Genomic DNA, 25,624 nt, shown 5'->3' with positions numbered 1-25,624 from the left:
CAGACCCACGGTAAATTAAAAAAAAATTCCGATTGTTAAATGAATGCTTCTTAAAAGGATGGTTAACCCTGTGTAGAAAAGCATAATCTTGACGTGTGTGTGCGTGTGCGCGTGTGTTTACAATATTATATATATCATTACATTTATAGTTAAGGAATTGATAGTAATAAACGTCCTGTTACTCAATGGTCAATAGCCCAACAATCCTATTGGCGGATATTCTGAATAAAGGTTATAAATATTTAATGATATAGAACACGTATTATCTTTTTGATTTTTAATTTCTGTACTTCAAAACATTGAGATTATAGTGTGTTGGCTCTTGGTCTAAACAGAGAGAGCAGATGGCAGCTCTATTTAACATCTCATTTGAAACTCAGCTCCTCTATCAATACAGAAAATCCTCACCATTGCACTAGAGCAGTGCTTCTTAAACTAGTGAATGGTTCACCCAAGTGCGAATGAAATTATTTTGGGGTGATTGAAACTAGAGGAGTGAATGAAGGGCGAATGATTTAATTTATTCAGATTTTTTTTTCTATACGTAAAAAAGGCATTGCCATTAAAGTGGTTAGTGAGCTCTTATTGTTTTTTAATGGCAGTGGAGCTGGAAATTTGATGTTTTTTTTTCTCTCTACCTATGGTTTTCTAATTTCAAAATAGCAGGATATTTCCCAAATTTACTGTAATATGACCTTTTAGGGAAGACCATGGTTTTTTGAGCTAGTTTTCCAAGAAACAATGCAGTAATCAAAGCCAAAAAGGGTAGGATTAGGCTGAAGCCCAGTGTTTAGACATTGGAATGGTTTTGTATCATTTTAATAGAATGATTTTCCAACTCCAGTGGTAATTAAACTTTTTTTTCCCTCACTCCTAGTTTTCTTCACATATTTTTAGGATGTTCAACAAGTTGAATTAAATAAACACTTAAGAAATGAGTTAATTTATGTTTTTTGCTCAAGTGGCAAAATAAATTATATATAAAATTATAAACAAGATGAAAATTACCAAAAAAACATAAGAACATTTAATGGAGGGTGAATGAAATGTTGTGATAAAGACTCAAGGTGAATGACACTGAAATAGTTTAAGAAGCACTGCACTAGAGAATCAACCTTGAGTTTTCAGCTTATGATTCTGGAACAGGGACTTGAAACAACAAACCTCTGACTTAACGGCAAGAATGCTAATGGTTCAGCCACGGTTGTTATTGATGACAACAGCAATTTACCTATGACCCATAGCTTCTCAAATTACCATAGGCCATCTCTAAAATAAATGTAATGTCTTTTTACCATTTTCTCAACCAAGCATAAGACTGCTCACACAAAATTCCAATACATATTTCTTATGAAAACATCCTGAAATAGTTTGCCACGTTAGTTCATTTTGGATTCATATATTCATCATAAACCATGTTAAGTTTATTGAGAATATCAATAAATAATTAAATTAACTACAGTGATTTTAAAAGCATAAAAAAAATAATGTATTCATAGTTATTAGTGGGAAGTCCATCTATAATGTAATGTATCCACAGTATGTAATATGTGGTCATCCCTTAAATCTAAACTATTTTATTTTAGAAACTGTCAAAGTATCCCTGGAGAAAAATAGACTAGTGAAACTTTAAAAAAAAATTAAAAGTATTAACTTTCATAGCCAGAACACCAATTATGACATACACCTGTATTTTGCTGTTGCTTTGATTTACATTGAAATGGTGTGAGATTTTCAATGCTAAACGAGGAAGTGAATGATTGCAATAGTTGTAACCAACCGTCACTGCAACTGTACATTAATTAACTCTGAGAAACTGTTGAGTTCAATAGTCCCAGTCCAGGTTTGCTTTGGACATCAGTTCAGATGATGATACTGCCCTGAAATGTTACGTCAGCTTCTTACTTCACCGATGTTTGGCTGAGCATTTCCAACATTTACATCCTTGCAAGGGTATGAACATTAAAACCCCAAAAATACAAAAATAACATATTTTTTTTGAAATGAATTATTGATAAAGTATTTCAGCTTTGTGGTTATTGTTTTGATACTCATCATGATCAAGAATCCGTACTGTAGTTGAAATATTTATTTCTTCAGGAAATCTTCAGAATAGTGCACTCCCTAGTGCAGCAGGGGTCGGTACACATTATCTGCCTTAGCTGCAGGTGAAATGTATTTTATTGCACCATGGAATAAATTTAGATGTTTCCCTCTCGATGCTAAAATAAAGTTTGATAGCCAACTATACAATTTCATGTCTCCAGCAGGGGAAACCACTTTAAACTTCATTGTTGAATTGATGTCACTTTTCACAGAAGCTTCAAATGAGGAGACGCACATTGAAGAGTAAATATCCTGAATTCAATGATAATATTCGAGTGAATATATTAATTCCAGACATCTTAATCTCTTCTTGTGTCTCATTCGTTAAAAGGAGTAAAATTATGGAAAGCAGACAATTTTCACAAGTAACACTTTAGAGTAAAATACGATACAAAGGAGTCCCGGAGGTTTCCCATTGCTACCATTGTGTACCCGATGCAGCATGCGACAGCCTGAACTGAAAGCTCAGACACGATTTGCTGCAGCTGCTCTCGAAAATACAAAAGAAACCCAGCATGTGCAAAGAAGCAAAGGGAGTTCCTCTGAATTTACAGCACAGCAAAAATTAAGGCCGTCTTTATAGAAACAAAAATAAAATGGAATGGCTATAATCATATAAAGCTGTAGATCCAATTAGGAAATAATCAACAAAATACCATTCCAAACAGCAGTTCTGAGTGGGGATGAAAGGCCAGAGAGATATACAATGTCAAGCTACAGAAGGTTTTCACCATCCAAACTAAAAGAATCTTTGTACTTTATCATAACAGCAATTGATTTAATTCAGACGATCTTACGTGCATTTAACTGGAAATGTTCACTAAGAATTTTGAATAAGGGGGTGGGAATTCATTTAAAACTATTCTTGATGGTAAAGATCACTGCATGCAGTAAATATCTGATTGGAGACCTGGAGAAAAATAGCTCTCCATTTACCAGCAGTGATAAACAGGCCCAAGGTAAAAGATCTCTCACCTCCTGGCAATTATAACTAACAAGCAGAAAGGTTTTATGTCCATTTCAAAATTAAGCTTCAATAGCCCCAGATAGTGGACACTTTATACCTTCATCCATCCCTTTACAATTCCTAAATTATAATTTAGTATGACAGATTTCTTTGACTGAGAATATCACAAATGGTTAATCATGCATGAATAACAGGCATGTGCAAATCCATACTGATCATTCATGAATAACGGCAAATGGCACCTCATATTTTAGAGCAATGTAACTGGACAGCAATGGGTATGAGATATGTGACCCGAGAAGTATGCAGCTACACATGTATGGTGCAAGAGTGCATTTCTTGGCTCCAAATACCCAGGTATTTGGGAGTACATCATTAAACTGTGCAATGTTCTCCAAAGATCCTGTATCTGTTACATAGTTACATAGAGTATTCAAATGTCTGATCAACTTCCTTAATGCACAAAATGTTGTGTGAAATCCACCCACTGAATTTATCTTGAATATATTCATTTTGGTGCGTATTTCGCCTACTAATACAATTACTAGTACTAATACTAATACTATAATACTATACTACTAGTAGTGCCTAGCGTGTGCTAGGCATAATATCTAAGCTGGGACAATAAGACAAACTAACTGAGGGCTCAGTTTTACACCTACTCTCCATTTGGCAGGCACACAACACTGTTCAAAAGGCTGAAGGCATACGTCTTAAATTCTATAGAAATCTTCAATGAGGTAGTTGGACTTGAGAAACAGATTGCTATGAAAATACATCTTCATTTCTCAATCTATAACATACACAATGGAATAACTGCCTCTTGGTTCAACTGAATAATGGAATGGATCAATATAAAATAACATATGGAAATAAGTGAATGTGGTCCATATTCATGCATATAGTCCAGAATCGTAGGCGGCCTAAACATGAACAATTCAACTACAACAAATTTACTACATTAATACTGTATATGAGCTCATTGTATTATTTTTCCACTGAACTAACAAAGGAGTCTGAACTATGGTCAAATGTAAATTATTACCAACAGCTTGTACACCAAGAACGGAAAAATGAGCACTTATAAATGACCCTAAATGTAGTGGCGTTTTCAGAATGCATGTTTCAGTAGAGATTCATTCAATATAGGAAAGAGGTTCTTTAAATTTTTAATCAATTGATTTTGGATAGGCAGTGTTCAAAAGCTATTTGGGAACATTTAGGGATTCATTGCATTGAAAAATATTTGCATACGAGTAGTTGTCCAGTCTGTCAAACTAAAATATAAATACCACGTTATTATCATTTGATTGCTGGTACAAATATACCCAGGCAATGTTTTTTCCTACCTTCGTAAATTGGACCACCAGAAAATGCATCCTAGAGGCTTTCTTAAATGATTATAAACCACGAGTTGGGCATGATTGGAATAATGTGTCTAATTCATTCATCACAATTAAAGGAAATTAATATGCAGCTTACAGAAGGTGCAGAAATTTACCAGAAGTGTAAAAGGAAAGAGGGGTTTCAATTATCTGCAAATAAATTAGAAGATGTGATTATTCTCATTGGGGTAAATTAATTGAGGAATTCCACATTAAAGGTCTTGATATAGTCTCCTCTAAGTTTAGAAAAGTTATGAAAGAGGTCAAGGTTAAAAACAGCCGTGAAAATCCTTAACTAGAGGGGGGCTAATTCTGGTAAATTAAAAGGGGACTTGGCCTGGTCGCGGGGAAGCCAAAGATTGTCAGATAAAACAGTACTTGAGCAATGAGCGGCAATCAAAAAGATGCATTCTGGTTCTAGAGAACAATATTGGCAAAACTACACTCAGAGTGACTAAAATATTTTTAAAGTATTGGATAGATATGATCATGCCATGAGTATTATTACTGGGCAACTGTAAATGGGGCATGATAGGCACAAAGCAAAAACAAATAAATAGCTGCTTTTCATACTGGTCCGGTGCTTGAATCAACATTCAAAAGTCTTCCTAATATATATATATTTAGAAAATGGAAATGAGTGGATAATTTATCATTAAATTTAATTCACGCCTGTGAAATTATTCATTTTATTTCGATGAAAATGGAGAATTAAAATGAAACACATTCTTGACAGTAAAATTGAGAGAGAAATGAGAGTACCTGGACTTCAGCCACTCACTGGAGGTGGTTGTCCTGGTTGAGAACATTTAGAGGTCAGACAGGAATTTTCAATTGGAAGCAATGTACAAATGAAACCTAGAAGTTTATAAAAGCACTAATTAAACTTGAGTGTAGACAAAAATGCTGGAGAAACTCAGCGGGTAAGGCAGCATCTATGGAGTGAAGGAAATAGACGACGTTTGGGGTCGAGACCCTTCTTCAGACTGACGTGGGGGTGGGGGGGAGCGGACAGAAGAAAGGAAGAGGCGGAGACAGTGGGCTGTGGGAGAGCTGGGAAGGGGAGGGGAAAGAAGGAGAAACCAAGGACTACCTAAAATTGGAGAAGTCAATGTTCATACCGCTGGGGCGCAAACTACACGTGAAAAATGAGGTGCTGCTCCTCCAATTTACGGTGGGCCTCACTCTGGCCACGGAGGAGGCCCAGGACAGAAAGGTCAGATTCGGAATCGGAGGGGGAAGGGGAGTTGAAGTGCTGAGCTACCAGGAGATCAGGTTGGTTATTGCGAACCGAGCGGAGGTGTTGGGCGAAGCGATCGCCAAGCCTACGTTTGGTCTCACTGATGTAGAGCAGCTGACATCTAGAGCAGCAGATGCAATAGATGAGTTTGGAGGAGATACAAGTGAACCTCTGCTGCACCCGGAAAGACTGCTTGGGTCGGATGGAGTCAAGGGGGGAGGTAAAGCGACAAATGTAGCATTTCCTGCGGTTGCAAGGGAAAGTACCAGGGGAAGGGGTGGTTTGGGTGGGAAGGGACGAATTGACCAGGGAGTTACAGAGGGAGCGGTCTCTGCGGGAAGCCGAAAGGGGAGGAGATGGGAAGATGTGGTGGGGTCCCGTTGGAGCTGGCGTAAATGTCGGAGGATTATATGTTGTATGTGACGGCTGGTAGGGAGGAAGGTGAGGACAAGGGGGACTCTGTCCTTGTTACGAGTGGGGGGGGGGGGGAGTGAGAGAAGAGTTACGGGGTATAGAATTAGACCCTGGTGATTCCTGGGATGTCAGGACTGTCTTATGAAGAAAGACTGGATAGACCTGGTTTATACTCTCTAGAATTTGGGAGATTGAGAGGGGATCTTATAGAAACTTACAAAATTCTTAAGGGGTTGGACAGGCCAGATGCAGGAAGATTGCTCCCGATGTTGGGGAAGTCCAGGACAAGGGGTCACAGCTTAAGGATAAGGGGGAAATCCTTTAAAAACCGAGATGAGAAGAACTTTTTTCACACAGAGAGTGGTGAATCTCTGGAACTCTCTGCCACAGAGGGTAGTTGAGGCCAGTTCATTGGCTATATTTAAGAGGGAGTTAGATGTGGCCCTTGTGGCTAAGGGAATCAGGGGGTATGGAGAGAAGGCAGGTACGGGATACTGAGTTGGATGATCAGCCATGATCATATTGAATGGCGGTGTAGGCTCGAAGGGCCGAATGGCCTACTCCTGCACCTAATTTCTATGTTTCTATGTTTCTAACCTCATCTATAGTAGAAGGGAATCCCCGTTCCCTAAAGAATGAGGACATCTCCGATGCCCTAGTGTGGAACACCTCATCCTGGGTGCAGATGCGGGGTCAATGGAGGAATTGGGAGTGGGGGATGGAGTCCTTACAGGAAGCAGGGTGGGGAGAAGTGTAGTCCAGATAGCCATGGGAGTCAGTGGGTTTGTAGTAGATGTCGGTCAGTAGTTTGTCACCTGCGATGGGGATAGTGAGGTCTAGAAACAGTAGAGAGATGTCGGAAATGGTCCAGGTGTATTTGAGTGCTGGATGGAATTAGTGGTGAAATGGATGAAGTCAGTGAGTTCTGTATGGGTGCAGGAGGTAACACCAATGCAGTCGTCGATGTAGCGGAGGTAGAGTTTGGGGATAGGGCCATGGTATGCCTCGAACAAAGAGGAAGTGATGAAGTCAGTGATGGTGTTAGAGATAGTGGCTTGAGTGGACATGTTGCAACCAATTAACATAGCAGATTTAGAAAAACTGCCAATGCTTTACAGTGGTGCAATGTTGATTCATCAGAAAGGTGCTGGAATAAAAGTCTTCATTTGTATGAGAAACTAAAAATCACCCCTTAAGACATGGGTACATTTGAAAGAGGTGTTCAAAATAATTGGCTTAGGGTAGATGAGGAGAAATTGCATTCAGCTGCCAAAGGATTAGTGAACAGGTTTATTTTCCAGCAAAGGACCCAAAGGGTACTTCACAGAAGCAAAAGGAAGTGGTTTATTATCTGGAATACAAGCCTGAAAGTGTGCAAAAGGTTCAATCGTACCTTTCAAAAGAAAACTGTAACCTTTAAAAAAGGAAATATTTGCATGGCCACACAAAAGGGAAGTGGGACTATTAAACATATTTTTTTTTGGTAGAAATGGCTAAATAGCCTCTGCCTGTGTTTCTTAGTTCCACAGTTAATTCAAATCCTTTTGCACTAATTTCATGAAAATCGTCATTGCGTATTCTAAGCAGAACTTTGATTTCTCCACAATTGGGAGAGCTATCTAATGTGGATTAAAAAAAAACCTTTTAAAGGTAATGTCTTTCTGAATTTTCTTTCACCTACCCTCAGCAACCAACATTCTGCCCAGTTACATTGAAATTGGCACTTAGCATAATCCCACACTGAAAACCACATTAGAATGAGGCATTTTGAGTGTCCATTCTGAAATAAAGTTGAATAATGCTAAAGTTATTCACTAGCACATGAAAAATACAATGCCTACAACATGGAGGACAGCACAAATGCAAAAATCAGATATTGAAAATCAAGTTTACCCCACCCAATCCCTCATTCCATTGCTCCAAGGATAGCACCCTTGATTGGAAACTTGTAATGTTATGGTGAAAATGCCTTGCCAATTTAAACTTAAAACTAAACAAGAAATGAAGTGATTTTAACAATCATTAAGGTTCCCCCCACACTTTATGAGCTAAAGATTGCTTGGAGAAATCCATGTGGACAGGCTCTATTCAAAATCCACATCATTATTTTAATGAGGTTGTCACTCTAATTATACATGAAAACATTAATGCCACATTACTGCAGCAAAGGGATAGGAAGAATGAGACTTCAGTCACATTACAAGAGCAATATGGAAGTATGTACGGTTTCCAACACTGTTGATTCTCAAAAGGGTATATTTGCATGCAGAACACAGTACTACCTTTTTTAGGATAAGCCAAAGACAAATTGCCATTTTACAGGCGTCATTCACTGTGTAAGAACAAAATATATATATTTTAAATGCTGTTATTCAAAAGTGCCCTGGAAATCGTGTTTTGCTTTACTGTAGATTCAGAAAACAAGCTACCAGCACTGTCATTGCACAAAGCTTTATTTACAATTAAACTTGCACATCAGCAACACAAATGAACACATCAGCAGGCCACAAATTAAAAGTGATACAGAAAAACAGAAGCTGAGTACTTCCGGTTTGCAGCAGGTAGGTAGGCAAGCATTTATATAACTGCATTACAGAACTACTGCATTATGTGAGTCAGTACTATACACTATACTTCACAGTGCTCATTTTGTTACTACTGTTACGAACTCATGCAAAGAAGGTAACTTAAGGATCTGGTGCAGGTTCAACACAAGAAACACCAGTACTTGTCATTCCAACATGAACATGTCACAACTCATTTCTCTAGACAAACGAGTCTCAATCCCATTCATTCTTCAGATCTGATTATGCTCTTTCGCAAAGTCACTGTTAATTCTCTTCACCTTGTTGTCAGGTTGACGTCACTCCCTGCCTGTTGGTTGCCAGGACCGGGGGACGCCCCTCTCCTAGACTCACCTTCTTCCGGATGTCTTCGTCATTCGCTCCAAGGGAGGCGTACAACTTGAATGCAGCTTGCCGGAGTTCGTGAGCATGTTTGAGGTCGTGGTCAAGCTGAAGAAAATTAGAAAATAAGAAATAATGTACAACTACCTTTGAACATCCGTATAATGAATTACTCAGCCGTTGGAGATAAATTGTGAGCTGTGTTAATTTATATTTGACAAATATACTAATATTAAGATTGAATACTGAACAACGTGAATACTAAAATGAGACGACTATTCAGCATTTTAATTCTTCATAGAAGTTAGAGGTCTCAACCATTTTAGAAAAATTGGTTTTCAAATTAAACACAGAAGTATTGGCAACAAAAAGTGCTGGAGGATTTCAGCGTTTTAGGCAGGATCAGCGGGGGGGAATGACGTATCGGGTCAGGACTCTCTTTTAGACTGGGGGGGTAAAAGAGGTGGGAGGGAGACAAAACTTGGCAAATAATAGATGGATACAGGTGAGGGAGGTTTAATTGCAGATGGAGTCATGACAAAGGCTAAAGGTAAAAAGGAGATAAAAGGGTGTCAAATAAGACAAAAGAAGTAAAGCCAGAGGTATCCCAAGATGCTGCCTGAGCTGCTGAGTTTCTCCAGCCCTTTGTGTGTTTTTCAACATCAGCAGTTTCTAGTGTCTATAGAAGTAATAACTACATATAAGTTACTATACATAAACTAAAAGCCAACCTCACTAACATTATTGCAGGTAACACGTAAACTAATTTAATTAAATAAATGGCAGCTATAAAGATGTAATAGTATGATCTTTTGCTTCATGAATGCAAGTTACAAATGAATCAAACAACTGATTTTGCTGAAGATTTGCCAGCCCACTGCGATTGTTAAGGGATTTATTATCTTTAAAGTGGAGGGCTCCACCTTTTGGAAAAAGGAGGAAAATCAACCCCTATCCTGAAGACAAAGTTTGACATTAAAGCTGAACAATAAATTCACAGGCTTTTATCTTCCAGTTCATTTGGATGAACATAAGACTAAAAACAAAAGAGACTAAAATACAAAATAAAAGTTAATTTTCCACAGGCTCTGGTTTGAGGTTAGAAACTTCAACACAATAAAGTGAATCACCTTTTAGTTTAGTTTAGAGATACAGCGCAGAAACAGGCCCTTCGGTCCACCGAATCTGCACCAACCAGCGATCCCTGCACATTAACACTATCCTACACACACTGGAGACAATTTATATTTATACCAAGCCAATTCACCTGCAAACCTGTACGTCTTTGGAGCGTGGGAGGAAACCGAAGATCTTGGAGAAAACCCACATGGTGACGGGGAGAACGTACAGACAGCAGGTTACACAGAAAAGCTGGAGAAACTCAGCGGGTGCAGCAGCATCTATGGAGCGAAGGAAATAGGCAACGTTTCGGGCCGAAACCCTTCTTCAGACTGATCAGGGGTGGGGGTGGGTGGGGACAAGAAAGGGAAAAGGAGGAGTAGCCGGAAGGCTGGAGGGTGGGAGGAGACAGCAGGGGAGCTGAGGAGGGGAGGAGACAGCAAGGACTAACAGAATTGGGAGAAGTCGTACAGACAGCACCCGTGGTCGGGATCGAACCCAGGTTTCCGGCGCCTCACCGGCAGCAACTCAACCGCCTCACCACCGTGTCGCACATAAAATTAATATATCCATTGATATACCTCAATTATAGCAAACGTTTGTCTAAAAGCGTACATGCGCTGTAACTAAAGTTAGGAAACTTACCCTTTTGATATCTGTGATTGCGCTGACTGAACTAGGATACTTGAAATAATCAGCAAGCATTGCAATAAGATGATCTGTGATGCTGGCAATCCTCTGTAGCTCCACATCAGGTTCTATCAAGTATGCCAAGGTTTCAGCACCTTCCACCCGTTCCTCCAGCAGTCTCTCTTTACTGCACATCCTAACCAGGCATGGGAGCGTCTGAATCAAAAGCAATTAAGCAAGGTTAATCAAGCGACACAAACAATAATTTCCTACACATAGGCATAAGGCCCAAAGGATCAAAGGGAATCAGGAGTTTCAGTGGTCTGCCCTCTAGCAATATGCCTGTAAATCAACATCGCCAATATACAATGCAGTGGTTCACTCAAATGAATAGCATTCTCAACAGTATTTCCTATATTGTTTCAAGTAAACTCACGTAATCATTGTAATTCCATTAACTGAACCCACAAAAAGTTCCGCAATATGACAAGCTTGAATACGAAGAATTATAATTTATAAATTTATTTCTACAATATGCCACATTTGATATTACAATAAACTGTCCTCAGTAACATTATGCAACTTTATATGGATTCACTTCTTCTCAGGCCCAATGTGTAAGGTAATGATTTTGCAGGGATTTTTACAGCTCTCCAATCGGCAGCATTTTTTGCAAATATTAGACACCACAAAAGAATCCTGAAGTGTTGTTACAGAAATATGTACTGGCACTGGGTATCCCAGACTTATGTTGTCAATCCTGTGACTTGAACTTGACTTGTGCAAGTCCAGAGAGCAGTTTTGAAATGCCAGGCATGAGACAGGAAAGAAATGAGAAAAGAGGAAGAGGGTTGGGGGTGCAGGGGGGCATTGTCCCTTGGTAGGGTTCCAAGGGGCAACGCCCCCTGGCGGGGGTAAAAGGGGGCAGCACCCCCTTTATGCAGAAATGTTTTGATAATTGTACCTTGAAATGACAGTTTTCCTGCCTGTTTACCCTTAATTTATACTGTAATTGTTTTAATTGTGCCTTAAAATACACATTTTACTTGCTTGTCACTTACATTTACACAGAAAATTGGTAATAATCATACCTTAAAATGACACAAACTCCTTGCTTGTTTACACTTAAGTCATATTGAAAATTTTATATTAGACCTACACCTACTTGTAACATGATACATGTTCCTAGCTTGTTTACTCTAATTAGAGAGAAGTATCCTTTACACAGGAAATTATTGATAATTTTTTGATAATTATACCTTGAAATGTCACCATTTCCTTGCTTGTTTACCCTTAATTTATACTGTAATTTTTTTTCAATTATACCTTACATTAACACATTTTACCTGATTGAATCGGGTAAAAAAAAGAATATTGTAGTGTCTATGACACAGACTCTTGAATGCTTTTGTTTTTCAAATGAAACAGTTCTTAAACCGAATTGCAAAATCTGCTGAAAAATCTCATGCCTGAATGCTGACCTGCATTGTATTTACATAGAAACTACAAACACGCTGCCCTTTGCATAATATTTTAATTTGTTTAAGGTTAAATGAAAGTACAGAATATCCATGGCAAAACAAATTGTATGGTACATCATTATATACAAAACATTATGAAATAGGATTAGTGGTTTTTCAGCCCCTCAAGTCTGCCTACCCATTCATTAAGACAAGGCTATTCTGATTGTAACTTCAACTTCCCATCCCCACCTACTCCATCAAACTCTCACCAATTTGTATCCAAGTATCTACCCTTTATTAGATTCTATTTGGACTCTCTTTTGAGAAAGATACTTTGATAGACTCACAAATTTCAGAATAATATTTGCTTCATCTCCCATCATAAATCACTGAACCTTATTTTTAACTAGTAACCTTAGTTTTAAAATCTGTCCTCTCCACATTCACTTGGTCAGAAATCTTCAGGATCTTATACTTTTCAATGAAGTCCTTTCTCCTTCTTAACTCACGGATACAAACCTGGTCTTTCCAACCTATCTTCATTTGACAATACACATCAGTCCACTAAGCCTTCTCAGGTGCTCCCAATGCATTTACATCAATCTTTAAAACAAGGAATCCAGTACAATGAACAATACAGATGTGGTCTCACCAATGTCCTATAAAATGAAACATAACCGTTGTATTCAATTAACACTAACATTCCTAGTTACTAGTATATAGTTTATTGTGACACATATTAGGGCACCCAGAATCATCTGCATCTCAGAACTCTGCAATCTAGAACAAAATTCATGATAAAGTATATGAGGAAGGACATCCTTGTGATTGAAGCAGTGCAGCGTAGGTTCACCAGATTGATCCCTGGGATGGCGGGACTGTCATATGAGGATAGATTGAAAATACTAGGCTTGTATTCACTGGAGTTTAGAAGGGTGAGGGGGGCTCTTATAGAAACATATAAAATTATAAAAGGACTGGACAAGCGAGATGCAGGAAAAATGTTCCCAATGTTGGGTGAGTCCAGAACCAGGAGCCACAGTCTTAGAATAAAGGGGAGGTCATTTAAGACTGAGGTGAGAAAGAACTTTTTCACCCAGAGAGTTGTGAATTTATGAAATTCCCTGCCACAGAGGGCAGTGGAGGCCAAGTCATTGGATGGATTTAAGAGAGAGTTAGATGGAGCTCTAGGGGCTAGTGGAGTCAGGGGATATGGGGAGAAGGCAGGCACGGATTATTGATAGAGGATGATCAGCCATGATCACAATGAATGGCGTTGCTGGCTCGAAGGGCCGAATGGCCTCCTCCTGCACCTATTTTCTATGTTTCTATGATACCCTAATGCAATTATGTTTTTTAATGACATTTGTAATATTGCTAAATTGTTACTTTTGTTAACAGAGAGAAATTAACCTCAGCAATTTTACATAATCCTTAAAAGGAACATTTTTCTCTCCGTTGCATTGGCACACCCCATGACAATTTTCTAGTTTTCATAGTCCATATCTGCCTACAGTTCTAGTAACAATGTGTTTGAAAAGTCTGAGAGAAGATGTGATACAATAAAAGACTTGACCGTGCATTCTTTTACGTCAATGGAATTATTTCTAGTTTGTTTAAATATGACAATGAGCAGAAAATCATACTATTTCACCTGCCAACATCTGGGATAACGGCTAACTTAAACCAAGTTAAAATAAGCAGCTTAAAGTGTCTAATATAATTTGCATTAATTTATATTTAACTTGAAAGTTTGCAGCTCCCAATGCAGCAATTACTGATAGGGGATGTCACATTGTGTGGCTCGAAGGGCCGAATGGGTTACTCCTGCACCTATTGTCTAATAGATTGATAATATCTTTCAAGAGGTAAAGCTAAGATACAGTATAATTAACACTACTGTGTGTTCAACTAAACTAAGCTTGGGAGATGATTGTTTGCATAATGATGGATTAATTTTATCAGTTACTCTCTCTCCCAGCAATTTAATTGGTCCATTTACTGTCATACTAACTACAAATCTAGATTCATATTTCTGTATAAATATCCAATAAAAGCTTTGGGGAATAGCCTATCATTCATCAAATAAAACTCCATATGTTGCCAAATACACACAAAACATAATTTACAAATATGTGGAGTGTATTCTACCGATACCGAGTTCCTGTAAAACTAATTCTAATTTACTAATAATTCCAAGATTTAAAATGCAGATCGCGAGATTGAATATTGTCAATCTTTTTGTGGTGCAAACAGAAGGAATGGAAGCAAGTGCAGATTAGTGAAATAAAGTAAAAATGGACCAGGCCACGTGGGTGTAATTCTGTTAGCATGTTTCCTTCATTTCCTATATGCAGGACAATATGAAAATTTGAGACGCACAAGGAATTATGGCAACGTTCCCTGTAATGCAACACTCCCAGTAAAGACTATGAGGATGTACCTACAGTCAAATGTACCTTCTTGTACACGACAGGAACTATTATAGAAGAATGTCAACAGGCGGTGCAAATAGAGGGAAGCTACAGTGCCCTCCATAATGTTTGGGACAAAGACCTGTCACTTATTTATTTGCCTCTGTACTCCACAATTTGAGATTAGTAATTTAAAAAATCACATGTGGTTAAAGTGCACATTGTCAGATTTTATTAAAGGGTCATTCTATACATTTTGGTTTCACCATGTAGAAATTACAGCTGTGTTTATATATAGTCCCCCCCCATTTCAGGGCGCCATACTGTCCGACAGATCAGAAACAATCTTCAGGAGTCAGGTGTGGATTTGTCAATAACCACTGTCCTCAGAAGACTTCATGAACCGAAATACAGAGGCTACATTGCAAGATGCAAACTACTGGTTAGCCGCAAAAATAGGATAGCCAGGTTACAGTTTGCCAAGAAGTACTTAAAAGAGCAACCACATTTCTGGAAAAAGGTCCTGTGGACAGATGAGACGAAGATTAACATACATCAGAGTGATGGCAAGAGCAAAGTATGGAGGAGAGAAGGAACTGCCCGCCCAAGATCCCAATCATACCAGCTCATCTGTGAAACACAGTGGGGGGTGTTATGGCCTGGGCATGTATGGCTGCTGAAGGTATCTTCACTTATCTTCATTGATGATCAACTGCTGATGATAGCAGCATAATGAATTCTGAAGTGTATACGATACGAGACGATGGGTCTTTATTGTCAGACCGAGGTCTGAAATTTGTTTATGCATACAGTCATACAATAAAATAAAGAACACAACACATAATAGAGTCCAACATAAAACATCCCCACACAGCTGAATCAAAACGTTTCCCACTGTGAGGGAAGGCACCAAAGTCAGTCATCTTCCTCGATGTTCCTGATGTTCACCCATGGTCGGGGCCTCCGGAGGCCTCCGCAGCCGCTCAGGCCCGCTCGCCGGGATGAAGGAACGGGAGGCCAACCTCAGCGGCCTGGACCTCCGAATAGGCCGCTACCCCCGATGTGCCCGGGCTGAGATTCATGCTGGCGGCCCTCGGCAAAGGGCCCCAGGGTCTCCGCGATGTTGAGATCAGCGCCGCCCTGCGCTGAGAGCTCCGCGAACCACAGCTCTGCGATGTTGGAGCAGTGGGCTCAACGCTCCGGAGCTTCAAACGGCGATCCATGTAGGTATCGCCCGCTCCGCGGTGAATCCAGCGCCGCGCCGCCACTGCCAAAGCTCTGGTCCAGTCTCCGATCTCAGGTAGGAAAGGACGCTCCGATCCAGTTGGTAGGCCTCGAGGAGGGGGAGGGGGGGGCGAGGATGTGACTCGGAGAAATAGTCGCATCCTTGCCATGAAGTGACTTGGAAGCGGTGTCCCCCTTACCCCTCCACCCTCTCCCACATAAAAAACTAAAGAAATCTCCCAAACTATTTAGCCAAACTTTATTTTTTTTTAAAGGTAGAAAAAACAGACAGGCTGCAGGCAGAAGCTGTTAGCAGTGCAGTGCCCCCTTCTACTTGACACTCCTATCTGCTCAAGTTCAAACAAATGTCTCAAAACTCATTGGCCGACGGTTCATTCTACAGCAAGACAATGATCTCAAACTTACTGCTAAAGCAACAAAGGAGTTTTTCAAAGCTAAAAAAATGATTAATTCTTGAGTGGCCAAGTCAATCACCCGATCTAAACCCAATTGATTTGCTGAACCCCTTTTATATGCTGAAGGGAAAAATGAAGGGGACTAGCCCCCAAAACAAGCATAAGCTAAAGATGGCGGCAATGCAGGCCTGGCAGAGAATCACCAGAGAAGACACCCAGCAACTGGTGATGTCCATGAATCGCAGACTTCAAGCAGTCATTGCATGCAAAGGATATGCTACAAAATACTAAACATGACTACTTTCAATTACATGACATTTCTGTGTCCCAAACATTAGGGTGCCCTGAAATGGGGGACTATGTATGAACACTGCTATAATTTCTACATGGTGAAAAATGTATAAAAATGGCCTTTATTAAAATCTGACTGTGCACATTAACCACATGTGATTTGTTTCAATTACAAATCTCAAATTGTGGAGTACAGAGGCAAATAAATAAATGATGGGTATTTGTCCCAAACATTATGGAGGGCCCTGTATCTATCAAACAAAGGACAGTCCTCTGTTGTAGGATAAATTAGTCTTGAAGGTATGTGGAATATTATGGAATAAAGAGACGAACAATTGTTGAACTCAAGACAAACAAATAACTATCCCTGTATTTGTTCAAAAGACAGACGCACATGGATCCAAATTGTGGAAAAAAGATTAGTGAATAGACAATATGTGCAGGAGTAGGCCATTCGGCCCTTCGAGCCAGCACCGCCATTCAATGTGATCATGGCTGATCATCCCCAATACTCCGTTCCTGCCTTCTCCCAATATCCCCTGATTCCGCTATATTTAAGAGCGCTATCTAGCTCTTACTTGAAAGTATCCAGAGAACCGGTAATTCCAGACTCACAACTCTCTGTGAGAAAAAGTGTTTCCTCGTCTCCTTAACCCTTAGTCTTAAACTGTGGCCCTTGGTTCTGGACTCCCCCAACATCGGGAACGTTTACTGCCTCTAGCGTGTCCAAATCCTTAATAATATTATATGTTTCAATAAGATCCCCTCTCATCCTTTTAAACTCCAGAGTATACAAGCCTAGCCGCTCCATCCTCCTCAGCTAGAAAACACATACTTGCCCAACGTCATTGGTACTGAATGGCTCGAATGTTTTCAGATATAATATCTGCATTATGAGAGTGTTTGCCAACAACTTAGGAAAAGGGGGGATGCAATGAGACCTGGGAGTCATGGTACACCAGTCATTGAAAGTAGGCATGCAGGTGCAGCAGGCAGTGAAGAAAGCAAATGGTATGTTAGCATTCATAGCAAAAGGATTAGAGTATAGGAGCAGGGAGGTTCTACTGCAGATGAACAGGGTATTGGTGAGACCAAACCTGGAGTATTGTGTACAGTTTTGGTCTCCAAATCTGAGGAAAGACATTCTTGCCGTAGAGGGAGTACAGAGAAGGTTCACCAGACTGATTCCTGGATGTCAGGACTTTCATATGAAGAAAGACTGGATAGACTCGGCTTGTACTCGCTAGAATTTAGAACATTGAGGGGGATTCTTATAGAAACTTACAAAATTCTTAAGGGGTTGGACAGGCTAGATGCAGGAAGATTGTTCCCGATGTTGGGGAAGTCCAGGACAAGGGGTCACAGTTTAAGGATAAGGGGGAAATCCTTTAGGACCAAGATGAGAAAAACATTTTTCACACAGAGAGTGGTGAATCTCTGGAACTCTCTACCACAGAAGGTAGTTGAGGCCAGTTCATTGGCTATATTTAAGCCATGATCATATTGAATGGCAGGCAGGCTCGAAGGGCCGAATGGCCTACTCCTGCACCTATTTTCTATGTTTCTAACTTCAATGCTTTACCGCCTTTTATTCTTTTAGCTCATAAAAAGCTCAGTGGTCATAACCTATCCCATGCTTCGATCAGTCCGATCTTTTATAAGAGTATATCACCTAATGTATCTTATCAAAAAATCTGCTACGTGTTAAAGCATTTCAGGGCGATAACTCCTGCTCTATTATCTTCACTAGCCCAAGAACTCCCTGCCAATCAAGCTTGAAAGGGTTCAGAAAATACTTACGAGGATGTTGCCAGGACTAGTGGGTATGAGCTATAGGGAGAGGTTGAGTAGGCAAGGTCTTTATTCCATGGAGCGCAGGAGGATGAGGGGGAATCTTATAGAGGTGTACAAAATCATGAGATCATGAATAGATTGGGTAGATGCACAGTCTCTCTTGCCCAGAGTAGGGGAATCGAGAACCAGAGGACATGGGTTCATGGTGAAGAGGGAAAGATTTAATCGGAATCCGAGGGGTAACTTTTTCACACAAAGGGTAAAGTTTCAGACCCAAGTAAGATGAGGAAGAGCAGGCCGGTGTGTTCATTAGAGTATTGATGTTAAGAGAAACAAGGAAATGTTGACTTGGACCAAAAAACATAGAAAAACATCAATTTGGACTGGAAGATGTGCATATATCCACGTCCAAGGTATATCCCGAGGCAACTTTCTCTAACAACATTTCTGAGATAGGAAACAAAGGGGAAAGAGATAAATAATACACTCTCACTCCCCATCCCCCCCGCTCGTAACAAGGACAGAGTCCCCCTTGTCCTCACGTTACACCCTACCAGCCGCCACATACAACAGGTAATCCTCCGACTTTTCCCCCACCTCCAACGGGATCCCACCACCTGCCACATCTTCCCATCTCCTCCCCTTTCAGCTTTCCGCAGAGACCGCTCCTTCTGTAACTCCTTGGTGAATTTGTCCCTTCCCACTCAACACGCCGCCCCCCCCCCCCCCCCCCCCCCCCCCCCCCCCCCCCACCCCCGGTACTTTCCCCTTGCAACCGCAGGAAATGCTACACTTACGCTTTACCTCCCCCTGCGACTCCATCCAAGGAGCCAAGCAGTCATTCCAGGTGAGGCAGAGGTTCACCTGCACCTCCTCTAACCTCACCTATTGCATCTGCTGCTCTAGGTGTCAGTTGCTCTACATTGGTGAGACCTAGCGCAGTCTTGGCGATCTCTTCGCCCAACACCTCCGCACAGTTCGCATTAACCAACCTGATCTCTCGGCTCAGCAATTCAACTCCCCCTCCCATTCCAAATCCGACCTTTCTGTCCTGTGCCTCCTCCATGACCAGAGTGCGTCCCACTGCAAATTGGAGGAGCGGCACCTCATATTTTGCTTGGGTAGTTTACACTCCAGCGATATGAACATTGACTTCTCCAATTTCAGGCAGTCCTTGCTTTCTCCCTCCTTCCCCTCCCCTTCCCAGCTTTCCCACAGCCCACTGTCTCCAAGATTTGAGATGTGGGGGACAATCCCCCCCCCCCATGTTTTGTAATCCGGTTTTGAAATTCAGTGAAATAAAATCTATTAAAAATCTCGGCTTTCCGCGAGACAGTGGGGGTAGGACTGATGATCGAGGGCGCCGATTGGACGAGAGAGATACGGTCAACAGGCAGTGGGGGGGGGGGACATGATGATTCAGCACGGTGATTGGAGGAGTGAGGTGTCAGTCAGAGGCGGAAGTAGAGGGTGGGACTGAGGATAGAGCATGGTGATTGGAGGGGGAGACTTCCTGATGGAGCAAAGATCATGGAGCGGAGCTTGAATCAGCCCGTTCGCGGGGCCTTTCATTACCCGGCCCGGCTTTCATTACCCGGCGGTCAAATTTCTGCATCGAGGCTCCCGATGTTGAAACCCCCGCCATGCGATGGAAGATCCCGCGGCCGGTTTTAAGCCGCGCCAGGCGATGAAAGGACCCACGAACGGGCCGATTCAAGCCCCACGATTCAGGGCGGACGAAGCTGCTGTTGCTGGAGTTCGGAGTCGGTCACCAACCAGGTCAGCTCCCGATGTTATCGTTCACAGGACCAATGTCCGAAACTTCACGTGTGTGTGTGCGCGCACGCGGCCACCAAGGAATATTGTCTCCCCCCCCCCCATGTTTTTATGGCGATTTCCCCCCTGCTCCCCCCACACCGTCATCAGTCTGAAGAAGGGTCTCGACCGGAAACATCATCCATTCCTTCTCTCCATAGATGCTGCCTCACCCGCTAAGTTTCTCCAGCATTTTTGTCTACCTTCGACTTTTCCAGCATCTGCAGTTCTTTCTTAAACATAAATAATACAATGTAATCACTGGGATTCTTTTGTTCTTCTGGAGATGTTTTTTTCTTGTACAGGTATTCCAGAGATACTTTAATCGCAAAATGAGCAAGGACAAGAATTGGACATGAAACTTCATAGTCATATTCAACTTTTCTATCGTGGCCTCAGATAATTAGATTATTTTAGAGTCTGCAAAGGCCTTCTGCATCTCCCATCTGATAACATTTTTAACTCCTCTTCCCATTCCCGCAATGACTTTTCTGTGCCGGGGCTCAATTGCCAGAGGTAAACTGGATTAACGACGCCTCAAGTATCTTAGAACCCGACGGTATGAACAATGAATTCTCCAATTTTAGGTAACCTCTTACAACACCCACTCCCCGCTATTCCCTCCCTGGACTCCCACCTATTTCTTGCCTCCCCCACATTCCTTCCTCTGGCTTCACAATTTGCAACTCTTCAATCAATCATATTATTGAAATTTCAAACCAACCTTTAAAACTATACTGTTATCATCTGTCCGGATCGCTCCAGCCCTGCACATGTAAGTCAAACTGCAAAACGATAAAATTGGATTAATCACAGACATAACTCCTTCTGAATGTACAATACAAAGAACATTTGTTTTAAATTAGATGAAGCAAGCAAGCTGAGATGATATGTTTAATACTAAATGAATACCTTCAAATAATTAGTTCTAACCACAATAACATTCTGAACACCAAAATCCAAAGCTGTAGGAGCAGTTAAATGATTTAGCAAAATATGTATGTGACCAAATGTCACGAAGGCAGAATAGTGAATTGGATACCATTTTGCGGATGTCAGCTGCATTTCAATAGGTTTATCCCTCTGCATCATCTTCACAAACACTTGGGGCAACAATTCACCATCTACCAGCACTAAAATAGAATACAAATCATATTAAGCATGTTGTAAACAAACGTTTGAAAAAAATGATACTTGGATAGTCTTTGTAATAGTTTTTACACAAGAACTTTTAACAAAAGCCAAATTGATAAAAGCAGAAAATTGCATGTTATATCAAAATAAACATAATATGAAGATTGAGAGCTACACCAGAACAGTCCCCGTGAGATATATGGTGGCATGATCACCACTGATGGATGGCTCTGAAATTGAACAAAAATGGAAGAGTATCACGGACCAATGCAATCACTGGTACAAAACACCAGAGGGCGCAATGCATCACCAAAGCAAGCATGGCTTCAGTAAACATAGCCATATAAGGATGTCTGCACATAATTCATGTTTCAATTGCTAAAATTAACACTTGACCTATCAATTGCCATTTGCAAAAGACATTTCCATATTTCTACCTTCTCTGCATATGTACGAGTGCTCGCTAACTTTAGCCCTGAAAATCTTGGATCCAATAGTCTTGATTAGAACGGGTGTCAAGGTTATGGGAAGAAGGAGGAAAATAGGATAGGAGGCAGAGATCAGCCATGATTGAATGGCAGAATAGACTCGATGAACCAAATGGCCTAATTCTACTCCCATAACTTGTGAATATTTATATGCCCCAGGCCCTTAACTCTCCAATGAGCAGAAAAGATCTGCGCTTCCAACTATATCAGTGCCTTTGTACAATTTCTTAAGTTACCAAATTCAGGATAAATACAACTCTTGGTGCTGTCAAATATGAAAAGCCACATCACATTTCTCAGGAAGTGATACAAGACAAAGCCAAAACAATAAAGGAAATTAAATCTTACCATTTACAAGAGTCAGGGAAACTTGGGGATTTTCGTAAGCCAGGACTGAAAAGCATTTTAATGCCTGCATCTGAACCTGTTGAGAAACAAAGAATTTCATACTCAAAACATGATGTCTATATTTAAACCCTATTTAGAGATTGATCTGAAGTTCACAATATTGTCTCAAATTTAAGAAAAATCAAACTTGTCACCCAATTAAATAATGAAAAATGCTTAAATCAGAGAGGATGAAAGGGTTATTTCTAGAATCTTGGTAAGAAACTAAAATGTCTTAACCCTATATTCTCACTTTAATTTAAACGTTGAAAAGCCAATGCCTGCGAGACCATCTTTGAGTGAGGCCAGATAGAAATTGGGGTTTGGGGCATGAACGTATTTACACAGAGATTAAAAGCAACTGACGCTTTCCATCCAACTTCTACACACAATAATCTAACCAGGGTCATAGGGTATGCATATAACATTGACTGCATCTGCCAGTTACACTAATTAGAATGCCTTCAAGGATTTATAACGTTCCTTTTCTTTGCACATTCCCTTTGCCATACCAGTTCCACTAAACATTTTGATGACATCCAGTTCTCTTCCCCCAATCCTAGGGCTATTGGTGCTTCGAAACACCCAGTTTCAAAGACATGATTCTGCAAACTCCACACTGTTCATTTCCAAACCAAGTGTTAGAGCATTACATTCCTGGTATGGTCAGAAACCAGGACCACATCTCCAGCATGCCACAATATTCACACTTATTGGGCGCAGTGGATGGGCAGCGCGACCCACATCGCAGCGGCCTCTGCAGTCCGTCTGTCTTATTTTTATTTTCTTGTCTCGTTTGAGTGTAGTTATAGTGGGATTTTTTTAACTGGGTATGTGTGGGGAAACTTTTAAAATCTTTTCGCTGTACAGAATAACCGACCTTTTCCGTCGGGTCTCCGTTGTCGTTGGGGCCTAGCACCGTGGAGCGTCCTCCAACCGGAACAATCTGGGGCTCCAGTCGCGGAGCCTGCGGACTACTCATCATCGTGGAGCTGGCCGAGTTTGGAGCGCAGAGCGCTGTGGTGTCGCGCTGCTGCGGCCCGACCCCGGAGATTCGGAGGCTCCAGTCTGGTGGACGGTAACACAGGGAGCTCGCGGGTTCCTGGTGGGAGACCGCTTTTCGGAACGGCAACGGCAACTTCTCCTGCCCGAGTTGCGGGGTTGAAAATGACCTGGAGCGGGGCCTTACATCGCCCGGCGCGGCTTTAATGGCCAGGGGCTTTAACATCAAGACCCGGAGCACTGCCTTGCATCGCCCGGCGCGGCCTTAATGGCCGCAGGACTTATTTACCATCGCCCGTCGGGGGCTTTGACTTTGACATCGGGAGGAGAATGGGGAGTGCAGGGGAGAGATAAGACTTTGCCTTCCATCACAGTGAGGAAGAAATTCGCTGTGATGGATGTTTGTGTAAATTATGTTGTGTCTTGGTTCTTTTTCTTGTTTGTATGACTGCAGAAACCAAATTTTGTTTGAACCTCAATGAGGTTCAAATGACAACAAATAAATTGCATCATTAGCAAATTGCATCATTGGATTGTGTCATTGCATTACATCATTATTACCTCAATCAATTCACAGCCAAAACCTTGAATTCAATTATTCCAAAGGTCATGTTCCATATGCTTGACATAGGATCTGGTTCCGATACTAGTTCTTGTTCCCATTACTAAAATTAAAAATTCTTAGCCTGCTGTTTAAATCCTTCACAAACTATGTTTTTCTTATGTGTAGGACGGAACCGTAGATGCTGGTTTAAACCGAATATAGACACAAAAAGCTGGAGTAACTCAGCGGGACAGGCAGCATCAAAGTTGGCAGCATCTTTGGAGAGAAGGAATGGGTGACATTTCGGGTACAGTCAGGGGAAAGGGAAACAAGAGATATAGATGATGATGTAGAGAGATAAAGAACAGTGAATGAAAGATATGCAAAAAAGTAACAATGATAAAGAGAAATGATAAAGAGTTCCTTCCTATGCGACTTAATTTTGAAAAATGAAAGCAGAAAGAAGCTGTTTCGGAACAATCAGCCACTATTTTCTCCTAAGAACATAGTCTGCCAGTTTTGCTGCAGGATCAGTCACTGGAATTGACATGAAATGCTTGTATTGACACTAGTGCAATAATACTCTATTAAACAAGCAGTTCGATTGCAGGAACAAAAGTAAACTTACAGCTATTTTTAAAAAACTAAAAATCCTGGGGGAGAAATAATTGTGTTAAATGAGTCTGAAACACTCTCACCCCTAACCCCCTTTCCCCCCATTAGCACCAATTGTATTTACTTACTATCGTATTCATAATTTTCTATAACATGAGGTTTCTCAGGAACATAACTCTCGCCTTATTAGCAGAACTACCTCTTTCCTCTCTCGAGCAAGATGGCTCCTAACCCAAGCGATTATTTGTGTGCTAGACACAGAAGTGGGCCTGCAATCACACATTACTTTCACCCCACACTTTTAAATCTCTACTCCTACAGGGTATGTATCTGAATACTGCAAATGGTGCAATAGTAATCATGTATTGTCTTTCTGCTGACTGGTTAGCATGCAACTAAAGATTATCACTGTACCTCAGTACACGTGATGCTAAACTAACTAAGACAACCTGTACTTATTTTTCAGACACTTACTTTGTATGAAGGTGAAGTCAGTAGATGAGCAATGTTCTGCACGGCACCGTGGTTGAACAACACAGCCTGATGCTCTGGTGTCTGTAATGAAACAAGCGGCAGTTAATGGCCAGAATTTGTATTTGTTATAGTGGTGAAATTGTTCCTACTCGCCATTACTAACTGCATAAAAACAAAATAGCCCAGATGGAAAAAAATGAAACAATTACATCGCTAAAATAATATACAAATAGGGGGATTAGATCTTCTTCATTTAAATTGATTTGACAGCCACATAACAATTTACCTCAAATAATATTGACATCTAAAAGAAAACTTAAACTACAAAAACAGCTGATTTGTAAAAAAATTATTTTGCAAAAACCAAAGAGAACGATAAGGATTATTAAAGTTAATATTTCAAATTAACACAATTCAGATAGTTCTGCATGTAATTCATGGATAGTGATGTACCCTGACATGCAGGCAGTAGAGTGAAATGATGCCAATAAAGCTGTGGCCATTATGTGGTTGTCAGCTTTTACTTCAAATGGCTTAATGAGTGAAATCAGAATAATAAGCAGAAATCAGAATAATAAGCTGAAAAGGCAGAAAAATAAGGATAAAGAAGGGGCATGAGATAGCTCTGGTAAATAAGATAATGGAGAATTCAAAGAGATTTTCAGAGAATATTAAGTGAAAAGGGTTAAGAGAACGCAGCCCGTCAGACAAAGTGGTCATCCATGCGTGGAACCCCAGATAAGCAAGGTCCTCAATGAATAGGTTTCCTCTGTACCACAGAGAGCTAAGAACACTT

The 25,624-nt window shown here is 40.7% G+C and overlaps 1 protein-coding gene across 3 annotated transcripts in view; it reads right to left on the bottom strand.

Moving 5' to 3' along the window:
• The window catches only part of armc8 (armadillo repeat containing 8), a 129,325-nt gene that overhangs the window by 60,616 nt on the left and 43,085 nt on the right, over positions 1 to 25,624 (bottom strand). For all 3 annotated transcript variants that reach the window (XM_055637646.1, XM_055637647.1, XM_055637648.1), the window contains exons 7-12: positions 24,829 to 24,909; positions 22,155 to 22,230; positions 21,227 to 21,317; positions 20,909 to 20,969; positions 10,783 to 10,983; positions 9,031 to 9,126 (exon numbers count right to left, since the gene is read on the bottom strand). In XM_055637646.1, the coding sequence (XP_055493621.1) occupies positions 9,031 to 9,126; positions 10,783 to 10,983; positions 20,909 to 20,969; positions 21,227 to 21,317; positions 22,155 to 22,230; positions 24,829 to 24,909 (606 nt within the window). The remainder of the gene's footprint in view (positions 1 to 9,030; positions 9,127 to 10,782; positions 10,984 to 20,908; positions 20,970 to 21,226; positions 21,318 to 22,154; positions 22,231 to 24,828; positions 24,910 to 25,624) is intronic.

The sequence above is a fragment of the Leucoraja erinacea genome, chromosome 7 (genome assembly GCF_028641065.1).
Source record: "Leucoraja erinacea ecotype New England chromosome 7, Leri_hhj_1, whole genome shotgun sequence".
Lineage (NCBI taxonomy): Eukaryota > Metazoa > Chordata > Chondrichthyes > Rajiformes > Rajidae > Leucoraja > Leucoraja erinaceus.
The sequence above is the reverse complement of the archived record's forward strand: the minus strand, read 5'-3'. Positions and strand labels throughout refer to the sequence as shown.